Source organism: Anoplopoma fimbria, chromosome 1, assembly GCF_027596085.1.
Source record: "Anoplopoma fimbria isolate UVic2021 breed Golden Eagle Sablefish chromosome 1, Afim_UVic_2022, whole genome shotgun sequence".
In the NCBI taxonomy this organism is placed as follows: Eukaryota; Metazoa; Chordata; class Actinopteri; order Perciformes; family Anoplopomatidae; genus Anoplopoma; species Anoplopoma fimbria.
Genome location: NC_072449.1, coordinates 22156891 through 22183781, shown reverse-complemented (window position 1 = coordinate 22183781; position 26891 = coordinate 22156891). Strand labels below are relative to the sequence as shown.

The window sequence follows — 26891 nt, the reverse complement described above, 5'->3', positions numbered from 1 at the left end:
AGGCAACCACGTAAGCTATACAAGTTTAGCATTGTTACCAATGAGGCCACTCTCACAACTACACAATCATATAACAACTAAGTCTTGCAAAAGAATCCACACAGTACACTTGACCTTCTCTCTCAAACCCAGCAAACGCACACATGTGTATTGCTGTGCAACTTTTTACCTTATGCACAGCATTAGCAGGTCAATCACAATTGAGTCACAGCAATCCAAGGCTCAATTTAAATCATAATATCTTACCTTGAAAAAAAAGAATGAACCACAAATAATGAACTTTGATTTTCTTTTGACATATTTCCCAGACTTCATGCATATTAATTGAGAGTTTTAACAATGTAACCGTGAATAACGGGGTAGGGAGTAACGTTTGGTTTTCTTCACATTTGTAACACAACAGAAGGAAGCAGGCCTTACCAGAAACATATAATACATATATATATATAGAGAGAGAAATTATCCAACTTAGTACAGTGATAATAATTTTTAACATTTCGTCCAATCCTACCTCATTTGCTCTGTGCCAGTCTTTTCCAGAGCCATTTTTAGTAATGCAGCACTGTGATATGTATGAGACAATTATTGTGACTGTCTGAGAGGATAATGGCTCATCATCACACCCCTCCAATTCATAACCCACTTCACCAAACTCTTTGGCGCAGGTGTGCTTGGAAACGCCGTCATTGACCTTACAAATGTGACCTAGTGCTGCGCTTTAGTCTTTGTGATTGCACGATGACAATAGAGCTCTTAATGTGAAATGTGTGTGGTAATTTGGCGAGGAACAAGATGGTATTGTTCTGGGAGCGTAAGCGCTGATCAACTCACTCCACTTTAACTAAAGATGGTTGGGATTAACTAATTTGCTGTGTGTCGCATTTATGCTTGCAGAGCTTTTTAGAGTGAAGTCAAATCACTTAGAAGTAGGCTATAGTTAACAGCTAACAGGAGGCAAACCATTGGATATATATTTTTAGACCCACAGTACATTAAATGTTCTACAGTCTTCAGTCATTCTTTTTTTTTTAAGTGTTTAAAAATGTCAGTCAGTGTTTTTTACCATCTGATTATTTCTGCAGCAAAATAGAAAGATAATCACAGTTTCTGAATGAAAGCCATTTATTTGTAATTAATTCTCATCACACTGTCACACTTGCTGTTACTATCATTATGTTACTTGCTCTTCTCTAACAGTCAGCATGCTTTTCAAACAGCCTGGTCGCTCACCGCAGTCGGCTGAGTGGTCAAATGTAATTCCCTTGTGCGCATTGGCCAGTTAACTATCCTAGTCCTTTAATTTTTATGTAGGCAGGTCTTGGGTGGATGGGTGTGTGTTACACGGGGTTAATGTCCATCAAGAGGCCACATATGTGTGTATTGGTGATCATCAACTGTGGAACAACAGTGTTTTGCCCTCTCTGAGTCCAGCCAGGCTCCCCAGTGACAAGGCTGAAATGGAAGTGTGCTGCAGGTCAGAGTGGGGCTGTAATTATTTCCTCACTTCATTAAGTGCAAGTAAACCATCACACTCAGCACTGCAGCTAATGTGATGCCCCTGTGGCATTGTAATGCTCTCTAAATGAATGCCCCTCTGACAGCCTAGGGCCTAGTGGGCAGCAGATTACTGCAGGGTTAGCCCCAACAATGCTCAACCCTCAAGCAGCAGAGGCATTCATTATCAGGCTTGTATGACCTAGACACTCCTCGTTGCTCTCGTCAGAATCGAAGGCCTTGGGCCCTCCTGAATCCTCCAAAGTCTTGTTGGGGCGCCGCATCACTGAATCATAAATTAAATGTAAATGCCATTTGAAAGCGCTCCGCTTTGACAGGTAATTTGCTCTTGATAGCTATAACTATTTGGTCATCACTGACACTGTGGGTCGGTGCAGCTGTAGGATTTGAGATTTGTTTTGGAGCTGTTTATCCGTTAACTTTTCCCCCCTCTGGTGCTTGTGATGTTTTTCCAGGTGAGACAACAGTTGAGGAGACGTATGACAGGATGTTTACTGTCACCAGCCATGTCAGATTTTCTGTCACCAAAGAAGATGATGGAGAGCCAGTGGACTGCATCATTGACCATCCAGCTGTAAAGGACCTCCTGGCTCAAAGACACTTGGAAGTGCTATGTGAGTGACCTAAAACTGTTGTACTTTTTCCAAGTCAAGAACAACACCAAGGCCCCATAGAGAGTGCTATCTCTCTCTTTCTTATATAGTATAGAAAAGTTGGCGGCTTAACTAATTATTGGTGGGGCTTTGGCATTTGTTGGTATCATATGCCCATGACATACACTTTTGATAGTTTGAAAGGTAACACACCCACTTACAATAAAAAAAGTTTCTGACAACATATAGAAATTCATTCATATTTGGGATACTTGGAAAGCTGAAAAGAAATTACAGGTAGCATAATACCCAGCTAACATATCAATATGCTTGTTGACATACAGGGTCCACAAGCACATTTATGCATCTTGAAGAGAGTTGAAATATTTGGCTAGTTTTGAGCAGAAAGGGCCTTTTTAATGTGCATCGTATGTGTAAAAATAACCTCTATTGAATGACTATGCTGGCAGGAATTTGTGATTATGTGTTCATCGTAAGACAAAATATATTCATGAAAAAAGAGTTCCTCTTTTAGTCTGTTGGCTAATCGTCTAAGTTTGTCCTGAGGACAAACAATGGTTGTCATTGAAATGAATCAATTCAAACTGTTGTCTTGGATTCCAACCAAAAGTAAACTTGGGGAGTTTGCCATCTGGAATGGACCTACAGCTAAATGCATAGGGATCCACATCTTCTCTACAATAAATATGGCAAGTGCAAATTTAACATTACCACTAGAGTCCCTATGGCCACATTTATGGGAAATACACCAAGTTGAAATAAACAAAAACATTTGCTTTAAAGGGTAACACCACGCTAAAATTGGTCATACTGACTTTTATGAGTTAAAAGGTGTCAGTGGCTTGAAGCCAATGCAAATTGTGCAAGAATCATTAGATCAGGTGCAGTTACAGATGTATGGGTAGACTCTCAGTGGATCCTCCGAACATCAAATAATAGATGTACTGTACTGCAGTGATACTCAACTTGCTCTGCCCAGGGGGCCACTGATGCAAAATGACAAGAGACCAGGGGCCAATTAATAAACATTTAGATTAAACTGCCGGGTGAGCAAGTTCTATCAGTCTATTTTTGATGCTTTAAAATGCTCTCTCATTTACATTAAAAGAACCAAGCATCAATTTATTTCTATTGCTTATTAGAAAATGATCGCCAGGGCCACCCGGCTTCCCCAGCAGGTGGTCATTCGAGTATCACTGGTGTAATGTGAGTTTCTCACTGCCTGCCTTCATGAAGTCCTGGCACTCTGGTATTACAGCCTACTGGAGCCTTGGCCAATGGGATACAGTCACCACAAGGGATAAAAGGAAATTTTGCTCAGGTGTCAAATTATGTTTAGCTGTTCTTTAAATGGTGCATTGATTGAAGAAGTAATAAAGGCAGCATTACACTGCTAAACATCAAAGAAAGGTTAAGGCACCCTTTTGTTGTCTGTGTAGAATATTACTTTTTTTTTCGGGTACACTACTGTTTTATCTGACCTTTTGAGGAACAGAAAAGCTTGACTGAAACCACTTGACATTTTGGTAATCTTCGCCTAGCATTGAAAAAAAAAAGTTTGTTGTAAGGTACTGTGGCTTGCTGGTTGTCTACTGAGCTCATAGGATAATCATTTCACCATCCTCCATGACTTTAACTTTTGCTTTGGCTGCAGATATGTAGAAAAAAAGCCAGTTTTGTTTGAACTCATGACACTGGAGTATGGTAAATACTTTATTTTCAGATAAACCAGAAGTGAAGATTGTGGTGACATATCCTGACGGTTTAACCAGAGAGGGTGACAATCTAGATTTGACATGCATCGCAGAAGGAAAACCACAGTGAGTATTCAACACTTCAAGAACAGACTGAAATTTCCGTGAAGTTTCTTACTTTCAGCTAGTCCGAGCACCCCCTTTAACCTTTACATTTCAATGTACCATTTAAATGTTAGCCGTTGTTTGCATGCTGTATAAAGCACATCATTAGAAAGGGCCTGCCAATGGCCCTTCTCAGACAATCTCAGATTTGACCTTTGTTTCAGATTTCTAGCGTGGATAGACAGCGCCTGAGTGATGTGTGTGGTAATTGTGCTCTCCAGTCCCCATCAGATCAACTGGCTGAGAGTGGACGAGGATGTGCCGCCTCACGCCGTGGTCACAGGCTCTGATCTTTACATCGAGAACCTCAACAAGTCCTACAACGGCACCTATCGCTGCGTGGCGTCCAATGCTGTGGGAGAGGCCTACGACGACTACATACTCTATGTATATGGTAGGTATTAAGCTTCATTGTACTAAATGTTAAAATGCCATCAACTCCAGGATTATGTTTTAAATCCTGATACAGGAACGTTATGATCACATAGCAGAGCCAGAAGAGGCCCCAAAACAAGAATAAACAATCAAGATATAAACTTTTATGTTAGAGGTGCTGGTTGGCTGTTTGTTTCCTGTCTGTTATGCTGTTCTTTACATTTACACAAAGCAAGGCTAGCTGTTTTCCATTGTTCCCAGTCTTCATGCTAAGCTAAGTTAATTGCCTGTTGTCTGCAGCTTTATTTATATTTACCGTACAGACATAAGAGTGGTGTCAATCTTTTCATCTAACTCATGGCAAGAAAGCCCAAAATCACCAATATTCCTTAACAAAACAAAACAAAAAAACATTTAAGGTCTCATATCAGGGATTGAACTTCATATTTCTACCATAAAGATGGGCTTTAGCTCTGTTGACTTATATTGAAGCTGGTGGAATTTCAATGTGCTCTGCAGCCAACCAGTAAAGGGCAATAAAGGGACCATCTCTCCCAGGACTTGACTTAAAATGCAGTTTATTCCCTTCTGTGTGAGCCAAAAATGCAGCAACCAGTAGGAATCTCTCCACACTGAAGCTTCTACACATCATTTTTCCTTTATTTTCAACACATCACAATTCTTAATACAACAAATGAAACCAAAAACACAAAATAAGGGAGTGAATTCACTGGTGTAATATCACACATAATCTAATTCTTTTTCAACTTTTTTGCTAACAACTTGACTATTTAAAGGAGCACCAGGCAAGGTTGCACTTACGTCCCCAAGGGAGAACAGCAGGAGGGAACTGTTTGAAGTTTGGAAATCATTTACAAAATCATGTAACGTGACGTCAGTGAGGCACACACTCCTCGGACCTTAATTTCCTATTTTTGGTGGCTGGCAGGGGTGATGAGGATGAGGGGGAAAAGATTTGCAGCAGGTGCAGCCATTGTTGGTGAGTTTAGCTTTCTCTCCTTGGAGCGCTTGCTCCCTGCTGTTTAGAAGAGCATTTTGTATTTCACTCCCAAGTTTCAATTTGTTTCTGCCTGTGTGCCAAGAACATTGCCTGGCAGTGACCATACCCAAACTGGGAAGGGTGAAACTATTGTACTGTATAGACTCTCAAGTAAAATGTAAAATATTTATATGTCAAAATGCATGTGCTTTTAACCAGAAATCTAAAACCAGTGCAGGTTAATTCTTGGTTACTTGTAAGGCTTTATGTTAAACAAAAAGTATGAGGATTAGCAATATTTCTTGATTTTTGGGTTAGATTAGAGTTTGCTTTTATCTATAGTCCTTTTGATCAAGTTAAAACTTTATTTATTGCTGCTTCACTTGAGCTTGACTGTGCTTGTTTTTGCAGAGTTTGACATTCAACAGCTGCTCACATTCATCTGTTGAAGAGTGAAAGTTTTTCTGTGCTCACCTTAAATCTGATTTTTTTACGTGTATGTATATGCAAGAATGCTTTTGTTATCATCGCAACTAGTCTGGAACCAGTATGCATCTTGAACAAGACGTAATGTGATGAAACTTGAAGCCTCCACTACACATGATGACACTGAGAATGGACTTTGCAATGAAGTATCATCATGACCAGGAATTATTTTGCATATTAATAGAATATGTGAGAAAGTGTTGATGTAATTTAAAGATTTTTTTTTTCTGTAATCAAACTTTCTTTGGTAACCCAAATTATTATTTAAAACAGTAATATTCTGTATTTTTATATGTCCATTTACTGTCCTGACGGGCATCAGAAAGGAAGAATAGAACATTTACTAATTATTATTATTACTATAATTTGTTCTCTTTATATGTTTCACATGTTACCCCATCCGTGGGAATTGATTTGGCTGGCAAATAGCTGATCGTTATTGTCTGGTTCCATGCCCATCATTTTTTTGCTGGTAGTTTCAGCCAGGTGTGGGGACTCGTGCTGTTTAGAGAACAATGACAACAGTTAAATGTTATTTAATTGAAATAGTCTGGTCTGTATGTACACCTTGCATTGTCACATTATAAAGAACCAGGACCGATCTGTCTTTGTTTGAAACATCAAACCCCTAGTGGATAATGGCAAAAGCATGTCACCATATTCACCACACAACAATGCAGATCATCAAATTTGGCCACTGAAAGCAACCATCACGTTCAGCCTCACACGTGCCCGAAGCAGCAGCATCGAGATTAGGTGCAGAGTGTTATGCGAAAAACAAAGCTGTTGCTGAAAATGGGCTCATTGTGGATTCTGTGGAGAGAGACGATTGCAGGTTTCAGAATGGTGATATTGTTTCTACTGATACTCGGCCTGCTTGTTTAGGTCATGTTGACAGCCATGAACTGTGTGTCGAAAAAAACAGCAAATGTTTTATACTGAATATACTGAAATATATGCATTTGTGAAAAAAAATGCATTGGTAATGGTTTTCACGTCACCACCAGCAGTGAACAGGATTTTAATGGAAGGGCAAGGTTTTGGGAAGAGGCGTCTGTCAGAGTAGTATTGTTTTTTTTTAATTTGTCAAAGAAACCTACAACTCAATTTCTACACCTGGAAACTTTAAAAAACTTGTCTTCCGAGTGGTTTAGTGGAAAGATGATGTTAATGTTTGCAAGAAGAATAACCTTGTATGGATGTTTTATACACTGGGTTGTAACACAGTGGGACCTCACTCATCAAAATCCCTCAAGTACAAAGCATTCAGAGAATCACTGCGAACCAGTTTTTCAATGCTGAAATATATTCAATTGCAGGACAAAAAGTAACACACAATAATGGGCCATATACTGATGTCCACACTGTTACATGTTGTTTGTGTGTTTATTTCACCAGCTGACATGTGGGACTTTGTCACTGGGACATAGGTTTCCTGTGACTCTCACAACTCTGCCGCCCCATGGTTATTCATCATCGTGCTCTGCCAGGCAGATGATGGCATCTGCTTGTTCCCAATGGGCCCATAATGATCACTCCCAAACAAAAGGACAACATATGCCGCCAAATAGCTCACTCAAGGCAGACTTACTCAAGCTACCACGACTAAATTCCTAATTGTTGTGTTAAGATTCCTTTGACACTGAGATTTACCTTCCTCTCAGATTTTTTAAACGATTCTTACGTTATTCACAAACACAGAAGTTCAATAATCTGATAGTTTTCATGAAGAGCTTGTGGGCATTTAAGAGGTCATGGATGATGTCTATCTACTGCTGTTAAATTCATCTATAATTTGCTTTATGCTACACCCCTTAAACTTGCATGAAGGAATGAAAAGCAACAGCGGGCAAATTTTCTCTGGGCCAGAATAAAAAACAATTATCCCTCCTATCTACATTATATTTGCCATCAGGGCTTGTGCCTTTGGCTATGACGTCTTCAATTAGTAACTTGCCATCCACATATTTTACCAATTTCCATTAAACACCATTTCTCTGGTGAACACGCATTGGAAGCGCGATGACTCCAGCTCGCTGTAATGAGACACAGGAGATTGGTAAAAGGTGCTCATAACTGCATATAATTATGTTTGCGACTCCCACTCCTCTTTTCTGGAGGATTTAATGCCAGACAAAATCATGTTGTGTTCCATGTGAGGGTTTGTTGCCCCAGACTAATCATGCTTGCTACAGTAGTTTAATTGGTGTGTGTTTCTGCAGCAAAGATTGGTCTTAGCATGAGAAACTCGTGCTATTTTTGTCCAACTTCTCAGCAGCACAAACAACTTCAAATCGTCCACCACTGTAATCCTGCCCGATATCTTCACATTGTTCTAACAAATTACCATTTTCTTGTCTTATCTAGTGTTTCTACTGTTTGTTTTGTTATGTATGAGCTCTTGCTCCTGTTAAAACCATCACACACCTGTCAAAAAAAGTATTTTGTTTAACCAAGTGCATGCAACAAATAGCTTTGTTTTAATGAGTTGTTTTGTTCTTGATAAATTTGCTTGCAAGCATTATTGATAGAGCCCAGCTGAATTGTCCATCAATTCTCTTTCATCCTGCTGCCACCCTCTACCGCTGCTAGTCCTACGAGCTCTTCCTATTTCAAAATGACTAATGACCTTTCACTGTGTGACAGCCCGGACAGGTGTGAGGCCGATGTAAATCCACGTCAAATCAAGTCCTATTGTGGTGCGTGTATTGTATATGGCCGGTCGAAAGGCTGAGAAAGAGGCCTGTCATCGGTTCTCCACGTGGGTGTGTCTGCAGCAGGCTGTGAATTGTGCCCCCCAGCTTGTGTGTGGTGTGGGAGAGAGCTGACCAGAGAGAGGCCTGTCTCTCTCAGAGGTGACCTGGTGCTATAACTCACACATATTGCCTGTTGGCAGGAGAACAATGCTCCTTTTACCACCGTGGTTTAGCCCACAGTTGACTTTCTGACCTATACATCTTCCATGGACAAGAAGTCAAAGATTCACAAGCCACTGGAAATTCAAGGTTTATCTTGGTTTTGATATAACATGAGCAGACAGGGCTCATGGGTCGCCTTGTTCTTACAAAAGGCTGTTGTGAAACTGTCCTTGTGAATCACACTGGTTTCATCAAATGTGCAACATAGTCAGGAAGAACTTCCAACACATTAGCTTGTAGATTTCATTTTTACAAAGCAAATTCAATAGATAAGTTACAACAACCCTTATACAGACATTTCCCACTTGCTGTTAAGAAAACCTCTACTAAACTTCATGTAAAATAAACTTTTAAGCAAGAGAAAACAAATAGACGAAATAAAAGCAAAATCTCTACCCTGCTGTTGTGTTGGCAGGCATGTTTAAGCAAGCATAGATAAACAATTTCTCCTACATTGTTTCACTTTATGGTTAAATTTTCTCATATCAAATTCCTCACTGATACAAATGCTCCTTGAAAATATGGCCTCTGCAAAATACTCTCATATTTCAGCTCTCATAATGCTGAGCCCAGAGTCAGCCAGCCTGGAAATTGCCCATGGAGAATTCTTGTTCGCCTGGATATTATATGTGCCACATCCTATCCCAGCCTTTGTGAAGACCCTCATCCCTGAATGGCCAATTTCCCTCTTCCAGACACTGACATTTCAGCTATCAGACTGCCTTCGGTCACAGGGAAAGAAATCTAACCCACCCCCTCTTCCAATACTGTCAGAGCAGAATCTCTGCCTGATACCCCGATACCCCCCTACCACCATCAACACCACCTCCGCCATACACTCCATCCCCAGCGGCAACATTATGCTGTTCTTGATGTTTTATCATTAGCTTGGGAGTGTGTGGTCCCCCACTGCTGTCTTTTGATGGAGTGCAGACAGTAAAGGCATGAAGACAGCCAGCCAATTTCCCCTGCTGTGACTCTCCCACAGCAAGGGGTCGTGCTATCTTTCCCCTGCACCAGTGCCAGGCATATATTCCCCTGATGAGGAAGCTTTCAGCCCTCCTTAGTACCATGGAATACCTGAATTGCCCTCCATTTTGTCTTTCTGATTATTTTGTTTGGGGGTTAGTGACAGACCTAATCAGTACAGTGTGGGGCAGAGGATGCTGCATGGGGCTCTGCTGTGCTTCAGCGGGAGACCACCAGAGTGGTTTAATTTCCAGTTTGACTTAATTATTGCAGGCGACCTTGGCAAATAGGAATACCTTTCCATGATTGCCTGTTATAATTGTTCATAATTAATTATTTAAAAAATATATACATAACTTAATATTATAAGATATAATACAACCCCAGCACAGTGAAACATTGTATACAGACAATAATTCCTAAAGGATATAGGCTAATCATTTTGGTGAACACCCTCACTTGTCCTCTTGCGCCACCTAGAGTTGTGTTTTAGTAAAATATCTTAACGACCATTGCATGGACTGGCACAAACTCTTGTACAGACCATATGAATAGAATAGGTATTGAGCGGCCATTGTACTGTTTTTCATTGTCAATTGAATAGTACAGTATAGTTGTTTTGGTGACAATCACATCAGTGGGGTTGAAAAGTGCTGGACGTGAAGAGAATGGACGGAGTCGCACAGAGGGTTGGCTGGCTAGTTAGCTAGGTAACTAGCTTGTCCTTCTCCAGAGCGACTGGGAGTAATAGGCCACCAGCCCACTGTTGGGCTCATTTTCTCTAACCAGTTCTGTAACCAGCTGTCTACTAATGAGCTAGCTAGCTGGATGCTAATTCCACGATACTCAAATGCTACACAGCTCACATCTGACGAAGTGCTTTCCTACGCTGTGACAAGCATTGTGATGAAGTGTTACGTTGTAAAATTGTACTCTTTTAGTCTGGCCCTCTACGCTTCATAACGTGCTACTCTTGTTTCAGTCGTTACTCTAAAACCCCACCTCTTCGAGTCTGTGACTTGCCATGAGTTGGCTTATTTTATACGGAAGTAAGCCCGCTACAACAGTTACAATGGCAACAGTAGACATTAAAATTGACGCCACTCAGACTGACCTGCTACGTTGATTTTAATATTCCTTCTATTTTTATTTCATTTCTATGGTACAGACATCCATGGTTCCCATACAATGTATCCTCATGACTTTTTTGATCCCCTGATTTCCTGTAGCACCATCCTGGGGTTGACATTATTGAGTTAGAAATCTTGTGAACTGATGATTTATGACGTAAAATTTGATGCACACATTCATATAAAATTGTATTTTGTTAACTTGGTGATCCCCTGACTTTTGTCCAAGCCTTTGGTTCATGACCAAATAACTGCAAAAACTGATAACATTCCTTACGCCCTCAGCCGTACTTTGTGTTTCGCTCTAATTAGCAAATGTTAGTTAGCTAGCATTTGCTAAGCTAACAGAGTGACAATGATAAACACATTACCATCAACATGTTAGCATGCTTGTGTTCTTTTTATCCATGTGAGCATGTTAGCATGCTAACTTTAACGGTTAGCTCAAAGCACTCCTGTGCTAGGCTCCCTGTCTCTTTAAAAATAACTCGCCACAGAGTGAACATGTGCATGCTATGACTTTTTTTTAGAGTACAGCTTCTCATCTTCAATGACTTTTGTCTATTTCTTTACTCTTGTCTTCCTTTATTTCTTATACATTTTTTTTTTTACTCTTTTCATCTAGATGCTCCCACTACTATCCCCACACCCACCACCAACCCAGTCAACACGCAAGGTACTGTATGCCCCCACTACTGTCCCTCTCAGCAATCATGTGTGTGTCTGTGTGTGTGTGTGTGTGTGTGTGTGTGTGTGTGTGTGTGTGTGTGTGTGTGTGAGAGCTTGCATGCCCGTGTGATCAGATGACCGGGGAGAGAAAGAACGAGGGCTTGTACCGAAGGCTAAGAGATACTGTGGATGGCCAGTTTTAATCAGATAGTGCTGCTGATAGGTGACATTGAGAACAGGCAGCGCGCGGCTGTCAGAGACACCTGTCATAGCCCTTTCGAGTCCCGTGTTTGATCTGAGAAAAACGTAGAGACTCTGCTTTGCTGTTCTGCTATCTTATCAGCATCTGCAGCTATATCTCAACCGGCCTATCCATCATATTATAATGCCCTTTACATCTCCCCTACAAATGCCAATCACATCTTGTCTTTGCAGGGCCGAAAACATCAATAACTGTTTTCTCACCGACGTATGAATTGAATGAAAGTTCATTTGGGGTGTTATTAGCAGAGCAACCTTTTGGCATCTTCCATACACACTATTTTATACTTTGATTAAGCTCTCTTGCAAAAATGTATTTTAACATCACCCATTTAAAAAGAAAAATGCTATTATTTCAAAAGCCCCGCTAAGGCTCGACAGATGGCGAGGCAACCTTGGGAGTTGACATTTGGATATGCCAGCATGTGACATTTCAATACAAAAAACTATCCTTAAAGAATAGATCTGTTTATCAATAGCTGCTTTAGAGATACGGCAATTTTGCCCCTTTTGTCATGACCACTCTGCATTTCATTCAGTCTTAAAATCTGGAGTGGCAATATGCACATAATAAGTTTGAAACTCAGTGTGAAACTGCATCAAAAGCTCCTCTATTCGAATGTGGCAGATTTCAGATATCATTCATTTATACATTTATTTGATCAAATAATTGGCTTTTCAATTATTTGTTTGTGCAGCAGTCACATAAGTGGCACTGTCTGTAGTCATATTTCTGTGGTCTCCTGGGTTGTTTTTAAAATCTCTGTTCAGCATGACAGAGCTTTTCATTGCATGAAATTCTTACTTCAATCCTGCTATTTTTTTTTATATATCTTTCAAATGAAGTTATCAGCAGTATGCAAATGATACATCTGCATGGATACAGCCGTATTTCAGACCCCTGACTCTCTCTGGGTGTGGCTCAATCAAACAGGAAGTTGCTTTCACAGAAGTGTGCGTTACTCTGTTCTTTTCTCCCCTAAGCTCTTCTCCTCTGAGTTACACTCATGCAGACGTCTCCGTGTTTTCTGCTGTAACATTCCAGTAATTTCCAAAAGACAGGCTTGAAAGAGGATTTACGGTGATTTATGCAGTACATGCTGGGAGGATGTAATTGAGCCTTCTTGCAGTTCTCTACTCTTCTAAATACCCTGTCACAGGGGCAATGGTAAGCCGGCTTGCGGTAGATTGCTTTGCACTACCTTAAACAGCACAACAGCACAGTATAGCGTTTTCCTCAATAAGGAAGTATACAGCATGATTTCTTATTCATTCATTACGACCAGTCTGAACTGGCATGGCCACCCCCACCACCAGCTGTGATTTTCTGTTGTAATCAGGGGCCACTGAAGGACTGATTTTATAGGTCCAATCAGTACATTTTCAGCCATTGCCACATAAAGATTGAAGAGCTCGAGTTCATGATTAAGAAAAAATAAATCGTAATTTTGTGTGTTTGTTTGTTAACTGAACGTAACTTAAAAACCCGAACACATTGCAGTTGTAAACAGAAAAACATAAACGATCACATAAAATACATTGTGTCGTCTTATCTGTCTTTAATATATGGTTGTGTTCTTGTACACGATGGTTGTTTTAGCCCTGTATCCATTCTTGTTTGGAAAACTTTCTGATTTTATTGATGGTCATTGGTGGTTATTTGAACCATTTATTTTTCAAATGAACCATTTATTGTTCAAATGACCACCTCATTGTGGACCTTGTTTCTATTATTGTATAAATCTTAGTTTTTTACGTTGAAAGGTGTGGGTGCCGGCAAGATTAGTAACAGCTATGGCAGAAGCGAATGGGGATTGCATAAAATCTACAAATAAACACACAGTAGATATAATTGTTGTCTAGTGCTGGTAGGTGTATTTAAAAACCTGTTTTGAATCTGGATCGTACTTTTAAAACATTGTTTTTTGTGCTGTACTTTGATAGCTCCACATAGATCTGAGAATTTTTCGGTGTATTTTGACAGGGATGAACTTACTGAATGAATACACTAAGCTTTCAGGTTGCTGTCATTCACTAACCAACATAAGCAGCAGGTGGACACTATTTTCCCTGAAAGAAAACATCAAAGGGAGTTTCTGAATATTGTTAGCCCACTGCCTCCCCATTTTGTTTTTCATAATAGATGTAAAAAAAAAAAATGGATTTAATTTCTAAAATTCCATTATTTCCCTTGCTGGATTTTCTTCTCTGTTAAGTTTCCTCTTGATGTTGCCTTGCAAACCCAAGCATCAGTTCAAGGCCTTAATATGGTTTTGTGCAGTGGGGGATGTTAAAGCACAGAATCTCACAGTTGTTTGTGTCTCTGCTGTTTCATGTTCAGAAGGTTTCACAAGAGTTCACATTGTCAGGTCTTTCAGTGTCTTAAAAGATGCAGAGAGCGTCTGTGTGTGTGTGTGTGTGTGTGTGTGTGTGTGTGTGTGTGTGTGTGTGTGTGTGTGTGTGTGTGTGTGTGTGTGTGTGTGTGTGTGTGTAGACCTCATGGGAGAGATAAGTCACTCTTCCAGAGAAATATTTATTTCATGTATTTTAAAGTTTTCAGAACTTGCTTCTCTCCATATGTTTATAATTGTATATTTACACAAAATTGATTGCTTGATTCAGACATATCACACTAAACTCAATCACATGCAGCCGCTTCAGAGAAATGAACCCTGAATTCTAGCATGAAGCAGAATATTGTATTCAAGATGGGCAGTCGATGGTTCCAGCATCACAGAAAAAAAAAATTGTACTCCACAAGTTCTTTGTCAGTGGCAGTATTTCTTTCTGGGGAAGAGGGTTGAATTCACCCAGAATCCCCAGCTCTGAAGGAATAAAGAGAGTCTGTGGCGATAATGCTCCAACTCGTCAGATGCTCAGAGATGATCCAAGGCAGGGACATGATATCCCGGCTAAGCCTTCAGTAACCCCCCTCTCCTCCGGCTTGTCGAGAGGAGCCAGAGGAAAGACACGGAACGAGGAATTATATTGAAGACTTGATTAAAAAGACCCTATGTTACTGCAGATCTGCAGTCCAGGGTAAGTTGTTGTTTAGCATGCTACCGTAGGACCTGCTGAATTATCTAAAAGGAATATAAAACCTAAACATCACAGAGGCCTTGGGGTGTGATGACTACACCTGAACCTGAGTTTGGCCTTGATATACTGCATCCTTAAGACTTGATAATACTATTAACCATAATATAGTTTTTTATTGCTTGCTTGGCTAAGTACTCTAACATGCGGAGCACAGAATGTATACATGGGTTATTCCCTTTTCTTTGTTCTGACAAACACATGGACTTTTTTTTTCTCAAAGTGAGTAGATCATTTCATTTTGCACCAGATGGTATTTCAGGAATCCATATCTGGCAGGTTTTCATACATGTTTTGTTGTTTCCTCCCTTAGCACTGCATCATGTGAGGTGTTGGCAGGTTTCCACTGGAGTTTAGTCTTGGGATTCAAGCCTTAAACTCCACATACGCTTTTGACTTCAACAAAGACTGTTATGAGTGGATTTAGTATTCAACATAATGAGCCATTAAACATTTACTAGCGTTGTTTTAACTCTCACATGTATCATTTTTCTTTGAAGTATTTCATTGGAAAAATTTAAGAATCATTTAGAAATGCTAATAACTTTTTTCCCCACTCACATTTGTTTACTCCAATTCCCAGTTGAAATTGTGTTTTTTCTGAACTGAGGTTTTCCTTTCTTTCCTTTAAACAGTTATTAAAGTAAGAAAATATTGTAATGGTCCATTTTAATTGGTCTCCAGGGAATAGGGTAGTAATGTCAGCCCACCCTGAAGTTAAATGAGTGTTTCACTACAGTAATATTGTTTTACATGGAGCAGTAGTAAATTATTTCGATAGCTCTACCTAGCACTTTAGGGTTTAGACATTGAACGTTATGTGCCAATGAACTTGCATTGTGTCCTCATTTTTAGGCTGATAAGGTGTACTTTTTTTGTCACGTTACATGCCAGCATCTTTGGGAATAGAGCAAGCGATTTCCATTATTTTTGTCAACCTCTTCCATCGCCTTGAAAACACGTTGAAGGGGAAGTATGAAGTGGAGAAGAACTGCTTCCGGTTTTTGTGCACAGAAGTTTGCCAATCTCAAAAGATAAAGAATAAAGAATAAACTGCCAACGAGGAGTTCAAGTTCGCTGTCACAATATCCATTAATTTGCCATTTTAGTTATAGTCAGACCTTCACATGTATTTCAAATGTCACAGCTATTTTTGCACATTAGACTTTAAATCAGTCCTTTGAGTTATTACAAAGAACTTAGAGAATCTATTTAGTGAGCGAGCAGTGGCATTGGAATTCAGCCGAAGACAATATTGTTCTCTGCTGATGGTCTGCTACAACAGCAATACGGAAAAATGATTTGGTGGAGATTGCCCATGTTTGCTCATCTCATTACAATGTCCTTTTTAGAACGGCAACGAATACAATAGCCACGGATGTTAGCAATTCAATGCTGCAAAATGGCTATTGACGGCCCTCAAGTTGATTCTACAGCGCTGCCCAATTGTCCTGCCACTGTACAGGAAAAGGTTACTGTGAGAGTGTATTCAGTGCAAGTGACGGCTATGCTCTTTCAATGTAAGAGAGTCATTGTTTCAATTATGTCCATGTAATTACATCTATAAATTGTAATGTGTTTGTGTGTGTGTGTGTGTGTGTGTGTGTGTGTGTGTGTGTGTGTGTGTGTGTGTGTGTGTGTGTGTGTGTGTGTGTGTGTGTGTGTGTGTGTGTGTGTGTGTGTGTGTGTGTGTGTGTGTGTGTGTGTGTGTTTGTGAGACATGCTTCATAATGTGAGCAGAAAACTATTTAGAGAAAAAAAGATGGAAAAAATGGAATTATGTTCCATGTTATCAACCTGGTGACAAGCTTACAGCTCTGACAGATAGTCTGATAGGTTGCTGACCAGAGCGGCAATTAGTCATTTCAGAACAGAGACGGAAAAGTGCGGCTGTAAAGCATGTGGCACTGGGAGTTCAGCAGAGCAGATTTCAGCAGAGCAGATTTCAGCGTCGCTCAGACATGGGCATCAGTTGCTTGCAAATCCTCTTTATTTCCCCATAAATCCCCACGGCTGTGCACATCCTGTCAGGACGCCGGTGTGGGCATGTCAGCCCTCCCCCCATCGTGAGCAGAGCTCTGCTGGCGGTATGGACACCAGCCACATTACAGACATAATCAAATTCTACTTATTTCAAGTGTGTGGCCACAAAGGCTGCTGTAATAACACTGTCTGTCATTTGGAGTTTTTTTCATTTTATTCTAAGCACTGTGTTGTATTCCGGATGTGTATATATTGAACATGGACGACCTGAGGGAATCACACTCTTGATCCTGGATGCCTTAGAGCACTGAATGACAAACTAATCTACACAGGGAGAGGGGGAGTGATAGCAATGACACTCTATAAAGAAACTCTGTTCTTGTTGAGGTCAGAGATCTGGGTCAGATCAGCTCTTTAGGAGTCCAAAACTCACCTTGCACTCTGTTAAACAGATGCATTAGGGGAGAAAATAATACGAACACCTGCTACAAAAAAATGAAGAGCACATGGAGGTGCTGATTCAATGTGAAGTGTGTGCTGTTGTTGTAATTATATCGTAGGATGATCACCTTATTTTGTCCACCTTGTGAGCAAAATAATATCTGTCAAGAGCATAAAAGGGGAAGCCCTGCACTCTATGATCCATGAAGTTGAGGGACTCACAGATGACAGATTTAGGGGCGGCTGTAGATCAGTAAAGTGGGTCACTCAGTAATCGTAAGGTCGGGGGGTTCCTCCTGTCCACGACACTAAACCTAAATAGGTCCCAATGGTCAGTGAATAAGAGGTAAATTCCCCAGCACGTTGGATACAAGCGATATAAAAAATAATGGGGTAGTTCAACGTATCCTCATACAAAGGTTTGTATGATATCTTTTTCATACAAACCTTTGTTCCTTTAATTTATGGCACGATTTCCAATGAATAACCACTTGCTACATGCATATAGTCTATGCTAAATGAACTGACGTCTTCACAGAAAACAACATTGTTAGGTGTAGGCAACAAAACGTTTCGGAAAAGGTTGTGGTTTAAATCTTGCTTCAGAGCCTCAGAATATCTTGTACCGACTGTTTTCACTGGCGGAGTAGTCCACCTCATAACTAGTGAATTCCTGTTTTAAATCAGCTTACAATGTGCTTTAGACCTCTGTATTGCATTGCATTATGTAACATGTCCCATAATCTCCTTACAATGTAATGCAGGCTGCTGCAGCAACACGGCTAAATGCATGAAAATGAGCACAACAATAACATTTATATTGAATTCGAGATCATGTTTTTGCGGCCTTCCCTTGTAATAAATACAGAACTGACAAACAGAAAACCAGTGTTCAGTAGTGTGCTTAATGCCGGCAACATGATATGCAACCAACCATAGCAGTTGATACTGCAGGTGTTATGGGATTTTTTAGTTTGACATTTTTGTGATAGAGTCTCGGTGCTTACCCTGGGTGAATTTTTCTACCTGTTAATAAAACTCTCGATGTGCAGAGGCGGCCGAGACCCTGCATGTTTCCTTGCGGATGTGTCAAAAGGAAGACAGCGGGGAGCAAGGTGAGGGCAGGAAGGAGTGGGGTGTGTGGGGGGAGACTAGGACTGTGCACCGGCCATTTAGTGGTGAGTGTTCATTAGCATGGAGCATGGGCCGTTTCCTCTCCGCGGGGAATGAGCTGTGCTATCTGACATCGCCGACACAGTAAACAAACGGCGCCCTGCGCATCCCTGGTTCACTTACTTGGACGCACAGACAAGTCTATTTTAAGTGGGCGCTCAACTGAAACAAAACTTTTCTCAGTAATTAGTAAATCCCCTGCTTAAATGTCCTCGTGCTGAGCTGAATGCAACTTGAACTAGGTGTTGTGTTTTTTTTTAGGTTGAGATGTGAATGTCACTTGTCTTAGACCCCTCAACTCGACTTATTACGCCCTCACAGTGTTGAGAAATTCTGCTCTCTTCGCTCGTCTTTTTATCAAAATCGTTCAAGTTCAGAGCATGGCTAGTGAGATTGATGGAAAATTGAGCTGCTCTCTCATGCAGCAAAGAACAGTGCAGCCATTCCCTCGCCTGCCACTCCTCCATCAGTCCAAATGTGCACAGATATAGACTATTGATAAATGCCTCTGAACTATTCTGAGACTGGAAATTTAAAGGCTTCAAATTTTTTGCCTTGTTCTACTGTGGTGCACGGATAAATCTGGCTAAATGCTAGACAGTGATACTCTCTGACACCTGAGGCAGCCACGTATTTCTCTGCGTGGGGACACCAGGCGCCAATTTATCTCCAGACTTGTGTCTATTTCTGATGATTGAGCTCTATAACTTCCAGAAATGGCCTCTTAAATCACAATGTATTTTACAGTGTGTGAACTCTCGATGAAATTGCAGACGGTGTCTACTGTTTCAGGGTGAAATAACTGTCTTAAAACATTTTTCAAAATTGCTCAGTCAAGGGGCTTGAGCAGCCATTTCAGCTATTTGAAGCACTGAAAACGTTCATATAACGAGAGGCTGGTTCAACAGTATACCATCACAAATATATGGTTTATAACATAGAGAGCCATCAGACTTTATTTCAAACATGTTCAAGTAATAAATACTGTTTTTATCTTATTAAAGGAGTAGTGTGGCTAATAGGCTCGCTCACCATCTTGCTGTTAAATCAGTGAGACTCTGGTTTTGTATAGATTGCACAGATGATATGTGTTAATTAGTGCACTTTAGATGTTCTGTTAGTGGTGTTTTGTAACAGAGCCATGCTAGTAGTTTCCAGTCTTTAAGCTAAGCTAACTGCCTGCTGGGTATAGCTTCATATTTGCCGTACAGACACAAGACTGGTATAGATCCTCTGATTTCAAACTCTTAGCAAGAATTATCGGCAGGACTAATGAGGTTAGTATTGGGATGTTTGGTTTCAAATTGTGAACCATTAACCATCCCCCATGGACAAACTTGTGTTGTCTTTCATGTGAATTTTTTTTGTATGTAATCAACAGAAGTTGGCATTTTTCTCCACAGCCTTTCCAAGTGTTTCCTCTGAGGTTAAGTCCTGCTAAAATGCTTTTGAGAGAAAATAAACAAATTTGGTTTATTTTGGCAGCCTAATGATTTAATGGCCACAGCTTCCAGTGTGGTCCTTGTTCGTGTGAAGGTATTAGTGACTGGCTGAGACCGTTTTCTGATCATGAAATTATTTACGGTTATTGTCCTGTTTTCAGACTCAAGAGCTGGCGAGGGGGCACCGCAGAAAATTGACCATGCTGTCATCGGAGGAGTGGTTGCCGTGGTGATGTTTGCCATCCTCTGTGCACTCATTGTTCTTGGTCGATACTTTGCGAGACACAAAGGTAAGGCATCGTCAGTGCAATCATACTTGATCATGAACACATCTGTGCGTTCAAGTGCTTTTTTTGAGGGGAGAATGAAGCGCAATAGGATTGAAGAGCATATGAGGTGGAAGAGATGTGGAGCTAATTTGTCTGTACTCGTCTGTACTTTTGCAGGAACTTACTTCACGCATGAAGCCAAAGGAGCGGATGATGCAGCCGATGCCGACACGGCTATCATCAATGCGGAGGGCGGACACAACAACACAGACGAGAAGAAGGAGTACTATATTTAAACTGGACAGGCCAGGAGAGACGGGTGGGGAGGCTGGTGGTGGTGGTGCTGTAGGAGCATTATGTCTAACTCTGATTGGTTACGCGAAGGCTTGGGGGACGGGCAGGGCGAGATTTAAAGAGGAAGAGAAGAAAGTGGAAAGTTGGACTGGCGCGGCCAATTGGTAAGAAAAGGCGTTGCTGAGTCTCCTATCCGACCCTTCCTGGACTGCTAGGGCCTATTCTGTACAGTTCAATTATTTTCCAGACAATTTTGTGCCTTGTTCTATTTCTTTTCTTTATTTTGTTGTTTACCCCCCCTCTCCCCTTCTCATGCTTGCTGGATTGGATTTTTCCTTTTCAATGTAATCCACCTGATCCTTTGTTGCATTTGGCTTTCGGAGATTAAATGGGCCTGGTGTTTGTCTATGTGTGCTGCAGCTAGCTTTTAGCTCATGTACCCAGATCTGAGTAGCCAGCTCATACACACTTTCTTTTTTTTCCTGACTCATCTACAGAGTTCAGTAACTGGAACACAGTGTCAACACATTTCTCCCCGCTGGGTCAAAGTCCTACGCTCCCAGCAAATTCATCACAGTTCAGTTTCGACATATTTCAAAGCAGATTTCACTCACCCTCCCTTCGAGGTCAGGTTCACTGTGTCGATTACTAATGTAACAGTTGTGAGTAATCGTGCTCATCATAGAATGTATTTGTTCCTGAAAGTGAAGTAGGAGTGCTGTAAAGTATAATTTCACACCGAACTACAAGTATAACTGGTCTCTCGTTGGTTTCAAGAGAACATCTGACAATTAGTAGATGTGAGGTCACTTTATTATTTGTTTAGGGTATTGTGGAGTACAGTCAGACATCCTGACAGCTGTAATGTGCCATGATGTAGAATTAAAGTTTCTATGGAGAAAATCAGAACCACTTATTCCTCTTTTGAAACTCTGTTTCAGTTATTTTTTCTGCTGATTGAGAGGACAGCAGTTAAATCAAATCGTCGTCAGCTGAGAAAAAAAACTAAGAAATAAAATAGTTTGACATTATTAGACATCACAGTCTTTGTGCTAAGCTAAGCTAACTTTCTGTATATTCATGTTAAGTGTTCGAACCTAAGAGTGGTAATGATCTTCTCATTTAACTCTCGGTAAGAAAGTGTTTTTCCTAAATTGTCGAACTACTCCTTTAAAAACAGCGCCTCTTTCCAGAGGGAGTTTATAGGCTTTCTTTTTTTAGAATTATTTTTCTTATCATCCTTTGGATGATGGACCAAAATCATGGCAGAAAATGGCTAATAAGTACAGATCCAAAAGACTATCTTTGGCAGATATGCGATTATATGGGTTTTAGGGTCAAACTATACTTTGACTTTATAACTACATAAACCTTGTAGTACCTATAGTAAAAGAGTGACTATCCCTGTTGCATTGATCATAAAATCTCATTAAAAATGTATTATTTGTTGGATACTGGTCCAGCCTGTTGCATGTGCTAAACATCAAATTCTTCACATTTTCATACCACCCACACGGTCGACCCTGGACCAAATATAATACTTATGCGAGTGTGCGTATATACAGTGAATATTACTTGTATACAGCAAAGGCTGAATGTCCACTGTGCAGAGTGCTCCTCTCTAAATAATTGATGTTATTTTCATTTTTTTTAATCTAATTATATAGTACATTATACATTTAACTGGAAATGTTTCCAGGGAATTGGTTTATTCATTTTCTTCAATTTTTTTTTTATTGAGATTGTACTGTGTTAAAGGGAAGAACGAATGTTACACTTTCAATGGCAAAGATTCCCTTCAATGATGTTTAAGGCATTAAGGTATGTCGGCGTGAATAACCATAGTAAGTCCGGTAAAAAGACTACAGCTTCTCATTGCTTATTTACTGGCTTAGAAATCCTTGCAGATGAACCATACTTTTTTGCCCTTGCCCATATTTGAGTATAAAGACATTCAATTACTGCAAAAACATGAATCAGTTATATCTCCTTGTTGTCTGTAAAGACATTTTACCTTTGGGCTGTCTTTTTTAACTTGGAAGAACTCCCTGCCTTACAAGTTACCAAAGATGTGCGTCAAATTTTAGACTTGGATTTGGGAAAGATAATTTTCTTACTGTCAACATGCAGCCTCATTCCTTCACACAAAAGCCGTCTACTTTTGCAATTTAATTTCCCCCCCCGCCCACCAACACAAATCAGACGGAGACGCAGTGTATCACAGCTAGAAGAGTAAAAACCTGTTTGGTAATTAGTGAGTGATTTCATTGTATTGCCTGAATAAGACAAAAATGTGTAAATGTACAATGAAAAAGGATAACCACTGCCTTAAACCCACACCTCTTGATACTTATCATTGAAAGGACTGAATGACTTTATTTAGTGCCTTCTTTGATTTTGAGGCATATGGTTAGTATCTTACAGTATCCTCATGTACACTCTTACAGTATATCTTGTATATAGCTGTTCTTTCTAACTTAAAAATCCAATATTCATCCAGGTTGTTTGTATTCACGCACCATAGACTTTCATCACGATTACGACCTGGAGCATAAAAGCTGGAATGAGTTTAAAAGAATACATGTCCTTGTTTATCATGGACACACCACGCGGTGTGGCAGCTTTACTGACTAGAATGTCGTATGCCAGGATGTAGTATTTATTGTCTTAATTAGTAATCGGAAATCTGTCTAAATTTGGTCATTATTATTTTCCCCCTTTACTTCATTTGTTATTTATTTGGATATCTCCAAGGACAAGGCTCGCTAGTAATATCAGAGAGGAACACACTACTAATAGCTATGATAAGCTACAATAAAATTACATTTTAGAGTTTGGTGTCATGGAAACAGTTATGTGCATGGCATTTTATTTTGAGGTTTGATATTTATCTTAAATGGTTATAAAGTGATTGCTGCTTTTAATCGAGGAACATTAAAAAAAAAAATTGTCAGAAGCATCGTTCTAATCCAACATTTTGATTTGTTTTGAATACTTGATATTTAGTATGTTTGTTTTCACTCTCTCAGGTTCATGAGTGTTAATAGTTGTGTTTTTTGCATCTCAGGTAGAATGCAAATTAAAGGCCCCAAGTATATACTGTAGTACCACAGCTATTCAAACAGTGAAGAAATCACAAGATGTACATGTTTTTTCTCATTTGTACATGTTTATGTATTCTTAATATGGTGCACTGTTACAGTAAACGTTAAACATTATTTTGCATAGACCTAGTTCACAAAGAAAGAAAACTAGATTTGTTAAGCAGACAAAAATTATGTACAGTCAGTGTCAACAAAGTCACGATGATGTTCATGAAACTTCTTCTTCTTGTTCTTCTTCCTCCACCTTAACACTTTCCTCATACAGTATCGGTTATTTAGTAATTATAGGATGTGACCACAGACAGTCAATCAAGCATCTGTTTGTATTCAGTCGATTCATGGATACATTTTCATAGATGAAAAAGATGGTGTATTTACTGTGACATGAAGTTTAATGAATGATCTGTAACATGTGTTGGATATTTGGATGAAACTCATGTTTAAAGCCTTTGGGAGGGAGGGGGGAGTGTGGGGTGGGAGTAGGGGTTGGTTGTTTTATTACCCCCCAAAATGGTTGTTTTGTTGTTGAATCTTAAATTTCTCTCAGTACCCAGGTGACATTTTTTTTCTTTTGTGTAGTGAAGAGGATGTTTCTCATATGGCCATGCATATTTTGTATTGGTTCAACCAACATTTTTACAAAAGAAAAAAAAAAATAAGAAGAGTTCTTGTCTTAATAAAAAAGATATCAATGTTTAAAGTGATGTGCTGTTGTGACTTGATCAAAATAACATGGTTTCACTTTGTAGTCCCATCCTGCTCGGAGACACAGGCGGCAAAAATTATTAACTTGTATTTGTTGTCAAAATTCACTCCGCCTTTCTTTTAACGTGCTGAATACATTAGCTGGATTGAACCTGTTCACTTTTTCCGGAGCTGCTGATACTTGTCAAACTCCCAAAGAAGAAAGATCTCGAGAGAGAAAAAAAGAAAAAAAACTGTACCGATGTAAATTTGATGTGCAGCAGCAGCTGCAGCAGCAGTGTGAGTGACTGACACATGCACGGTGGTAAAGAGGCTAGAAACGTTTTAAAGGACACAAAGACTGACACCGACAGGCTCGCGGGCCCCTGTTGAGGTTTCCAGCTGAACACGTGGATGTTATGATTTGACAAATTGATAGGTATTTCGAGGACCAAGATCGAGTTCATAACCATAAGCAATTCTGTCATCATAATTCTGTCAGTGCCACCATTTCCCATTACTTTAAGTGATCCATCCCAGGTAAAGGTCGATAACATTATTCAAACTTTAATGGGAATAGTTTAACCTTAGGAACCAGCCACTTTTCTCCCTTATTCATACAATAATTGAAATATAATGCTTCCCTGGAGGAACATTAAATACCTGCCTGTTGAAATTTTGAAAGATGACAAATTGTGTGATTTTTTTTTAGGTTACTCTTGAAAACTCTAAATTAAAAGCAGGTACAAGAGTTTGCTGATCGGCTGTACCAGCTGTCAGTGCATCAGGAATGCATGAATGTAGAGGGGTGATGTTTCTGTTAGATAATACTAATCACATTTAAATGTTCAATTTTAATTTGGAATGACATGTTTAAGTGTAATTAGCACAATGGGGAAATTGAGAGTGAACGAATGTCTGAGCATGGCTTGTTTAGTTGGCTAATTGATTGATTGAGATTGATGGCATGTAGCACTAGGCTTGGCTGAGGTATAATTAAATGATGTGGGAATAAATAGCGAGTGAACAAAGACACGCAACAAGCTCTGTCTGCACACTCCTCTCCCTCTGTGTTCGCTCCTGTTCAGCTCAAATACTAAAAGCCTTGCATAATTCCTATTTACTTATTTATTGGCTGCTTCAGTTATTAACTGGGGACAAATCCCTCTACTAGGTTGCTTTTTAAACTAAATTTTTTATTCCTTACATAGAACAGCTCACAGGCTTTTTGTTCATTAGATTTAGACAATTTTATATATAAAATAAAAGAGCCTTTAGCCAAAATTAATATTGCCTCACAACAACTTACAGGGGAATTGTTTATACTGCATATAACAATTGCTTTGGCTCAATTTTCACCTCAAGGTTCTATCTGCAAAAGTCCGAGATAAAAACAATTAACCCCACAACCCTGTCAGATGAACTCAATTGCCACTTTTTTGACACCACTGTGTCATGTGTTCATTTTAACAGATTTTTAACTGTGAGTTTCACTTACACTAATGATACATATAAGTGGATATTGTTACAATATTTTTTTTCAATGCTTAGAGTTTGCTGGTCTGATCCAGCAAACTGGACCAGACCAATCTTAGACAACAAAGAGGCCGTTCTCTTGATAACAAAGCAAGGCCACGCCCCAAACCAGCACTGCATTAGCCACAGTAAACCACTATTTAAACTTATGTAACTGTCAATGAATTACAAAATTTTGACAGTACCTAAAGAAACTAATTGCATCTGTGCGCTCAGTAATACAGGCTGAAACTTGACTTGACTGCCAGATCCTTTACAAAAGTAATAGTAGCAATACCACAATGTATGCTAGCAGGCGGCTAGCAGCTAACCATGCTAACAGGACGAACTGTGCTAACAACAGAAATAATGATAACAGACTGTACCAAAGGATGCAGGTTATGCTTTGTGCATGTTTAATTATGCCCAGACCAACTACTTAACAAAGCACAGCAAACTCAGATTATAACACACACTGAGTGAGACTGACTTCATTGTCTGCTCAGGACACCATTACTCCACTTTATCTTTACATAGCAAAGTGTTGTTTAATGCTATATCAATGATCAAAATTTCTATCCAGCACCTTTAAGGTGAAGTACTAGTAGTATTAGTTTAATAATATATTTACAGTAAAAGAGTAAAAGTACTCATTATATGGCTCCTTTCAGTATATTATATTTTATATTGCTGGATTATAATGAGTGATGCATCAATGTGTAAGCATCACTAACGTTGCAGCAGGTGGAGCTAAATTCAGCTACTACTTTATAACTGGACGGTAGATGAATCGGTAATAATCATTTATAAGTTGATTTATATTTTGTATAAACAATCTGAATCTACAAAACTTAAGCTCTCAGATAGATGTATTGCAGTAAAAAGTATAACATTTTCCTCTGAAACATAGTGGGACGTAGGACAGTACATTGTGAAATCAGAGGCAGAGCAATTGTAAAATACTGTAAGAAAAGGTAACATACAGGAACAAAAATGGCTTAAAGAATCTTAATCATATGCCAACTACTGAAGTTGTGGGGGGGGTATGCCAAGTCATTTTCGGTGAATCAGATGAGCTAGTTGTTTCAAACAAT

The 26891-nt window shown here is 39.6% G+C and overlaps 1 protein-coding gene across 1 annotated transcript in view; it reads left to right on the top strand.

The window, feature by feature from the left end:
* Positions 1-24270, top strand: part of cadm1b (cell adhesion molecule 1b) — a 126471-nt gene extending 102201 nt beyond the window's left edge. The window contains exons 6-11 of the mRNA XM_054600897.1: positions 1971-2129; positions 3853-3949; positions 4210-4382; positions 11492-11542; positions 20093-20221; positions 20378-24270. Of these exons, the coding sequence (XP_054456872.1) occupies positions 1971-2129; positions 3853-3949; positions 4210-4382; positions 11492-11542; positions 20093-20221; positions 20378-20496 (728 nt within the window). The 3' untranslated portion in view covers positions 20497-24270. The remainder of the gene's footprint in view (positions 1-1970; positions 2130-3852; positions 3950-4209; positions 4383-11491; positions 11543-20092; positions 20222-20377) is intronic.
* Positions 24271-26891: the final 2621 nt, after the last annotated feature.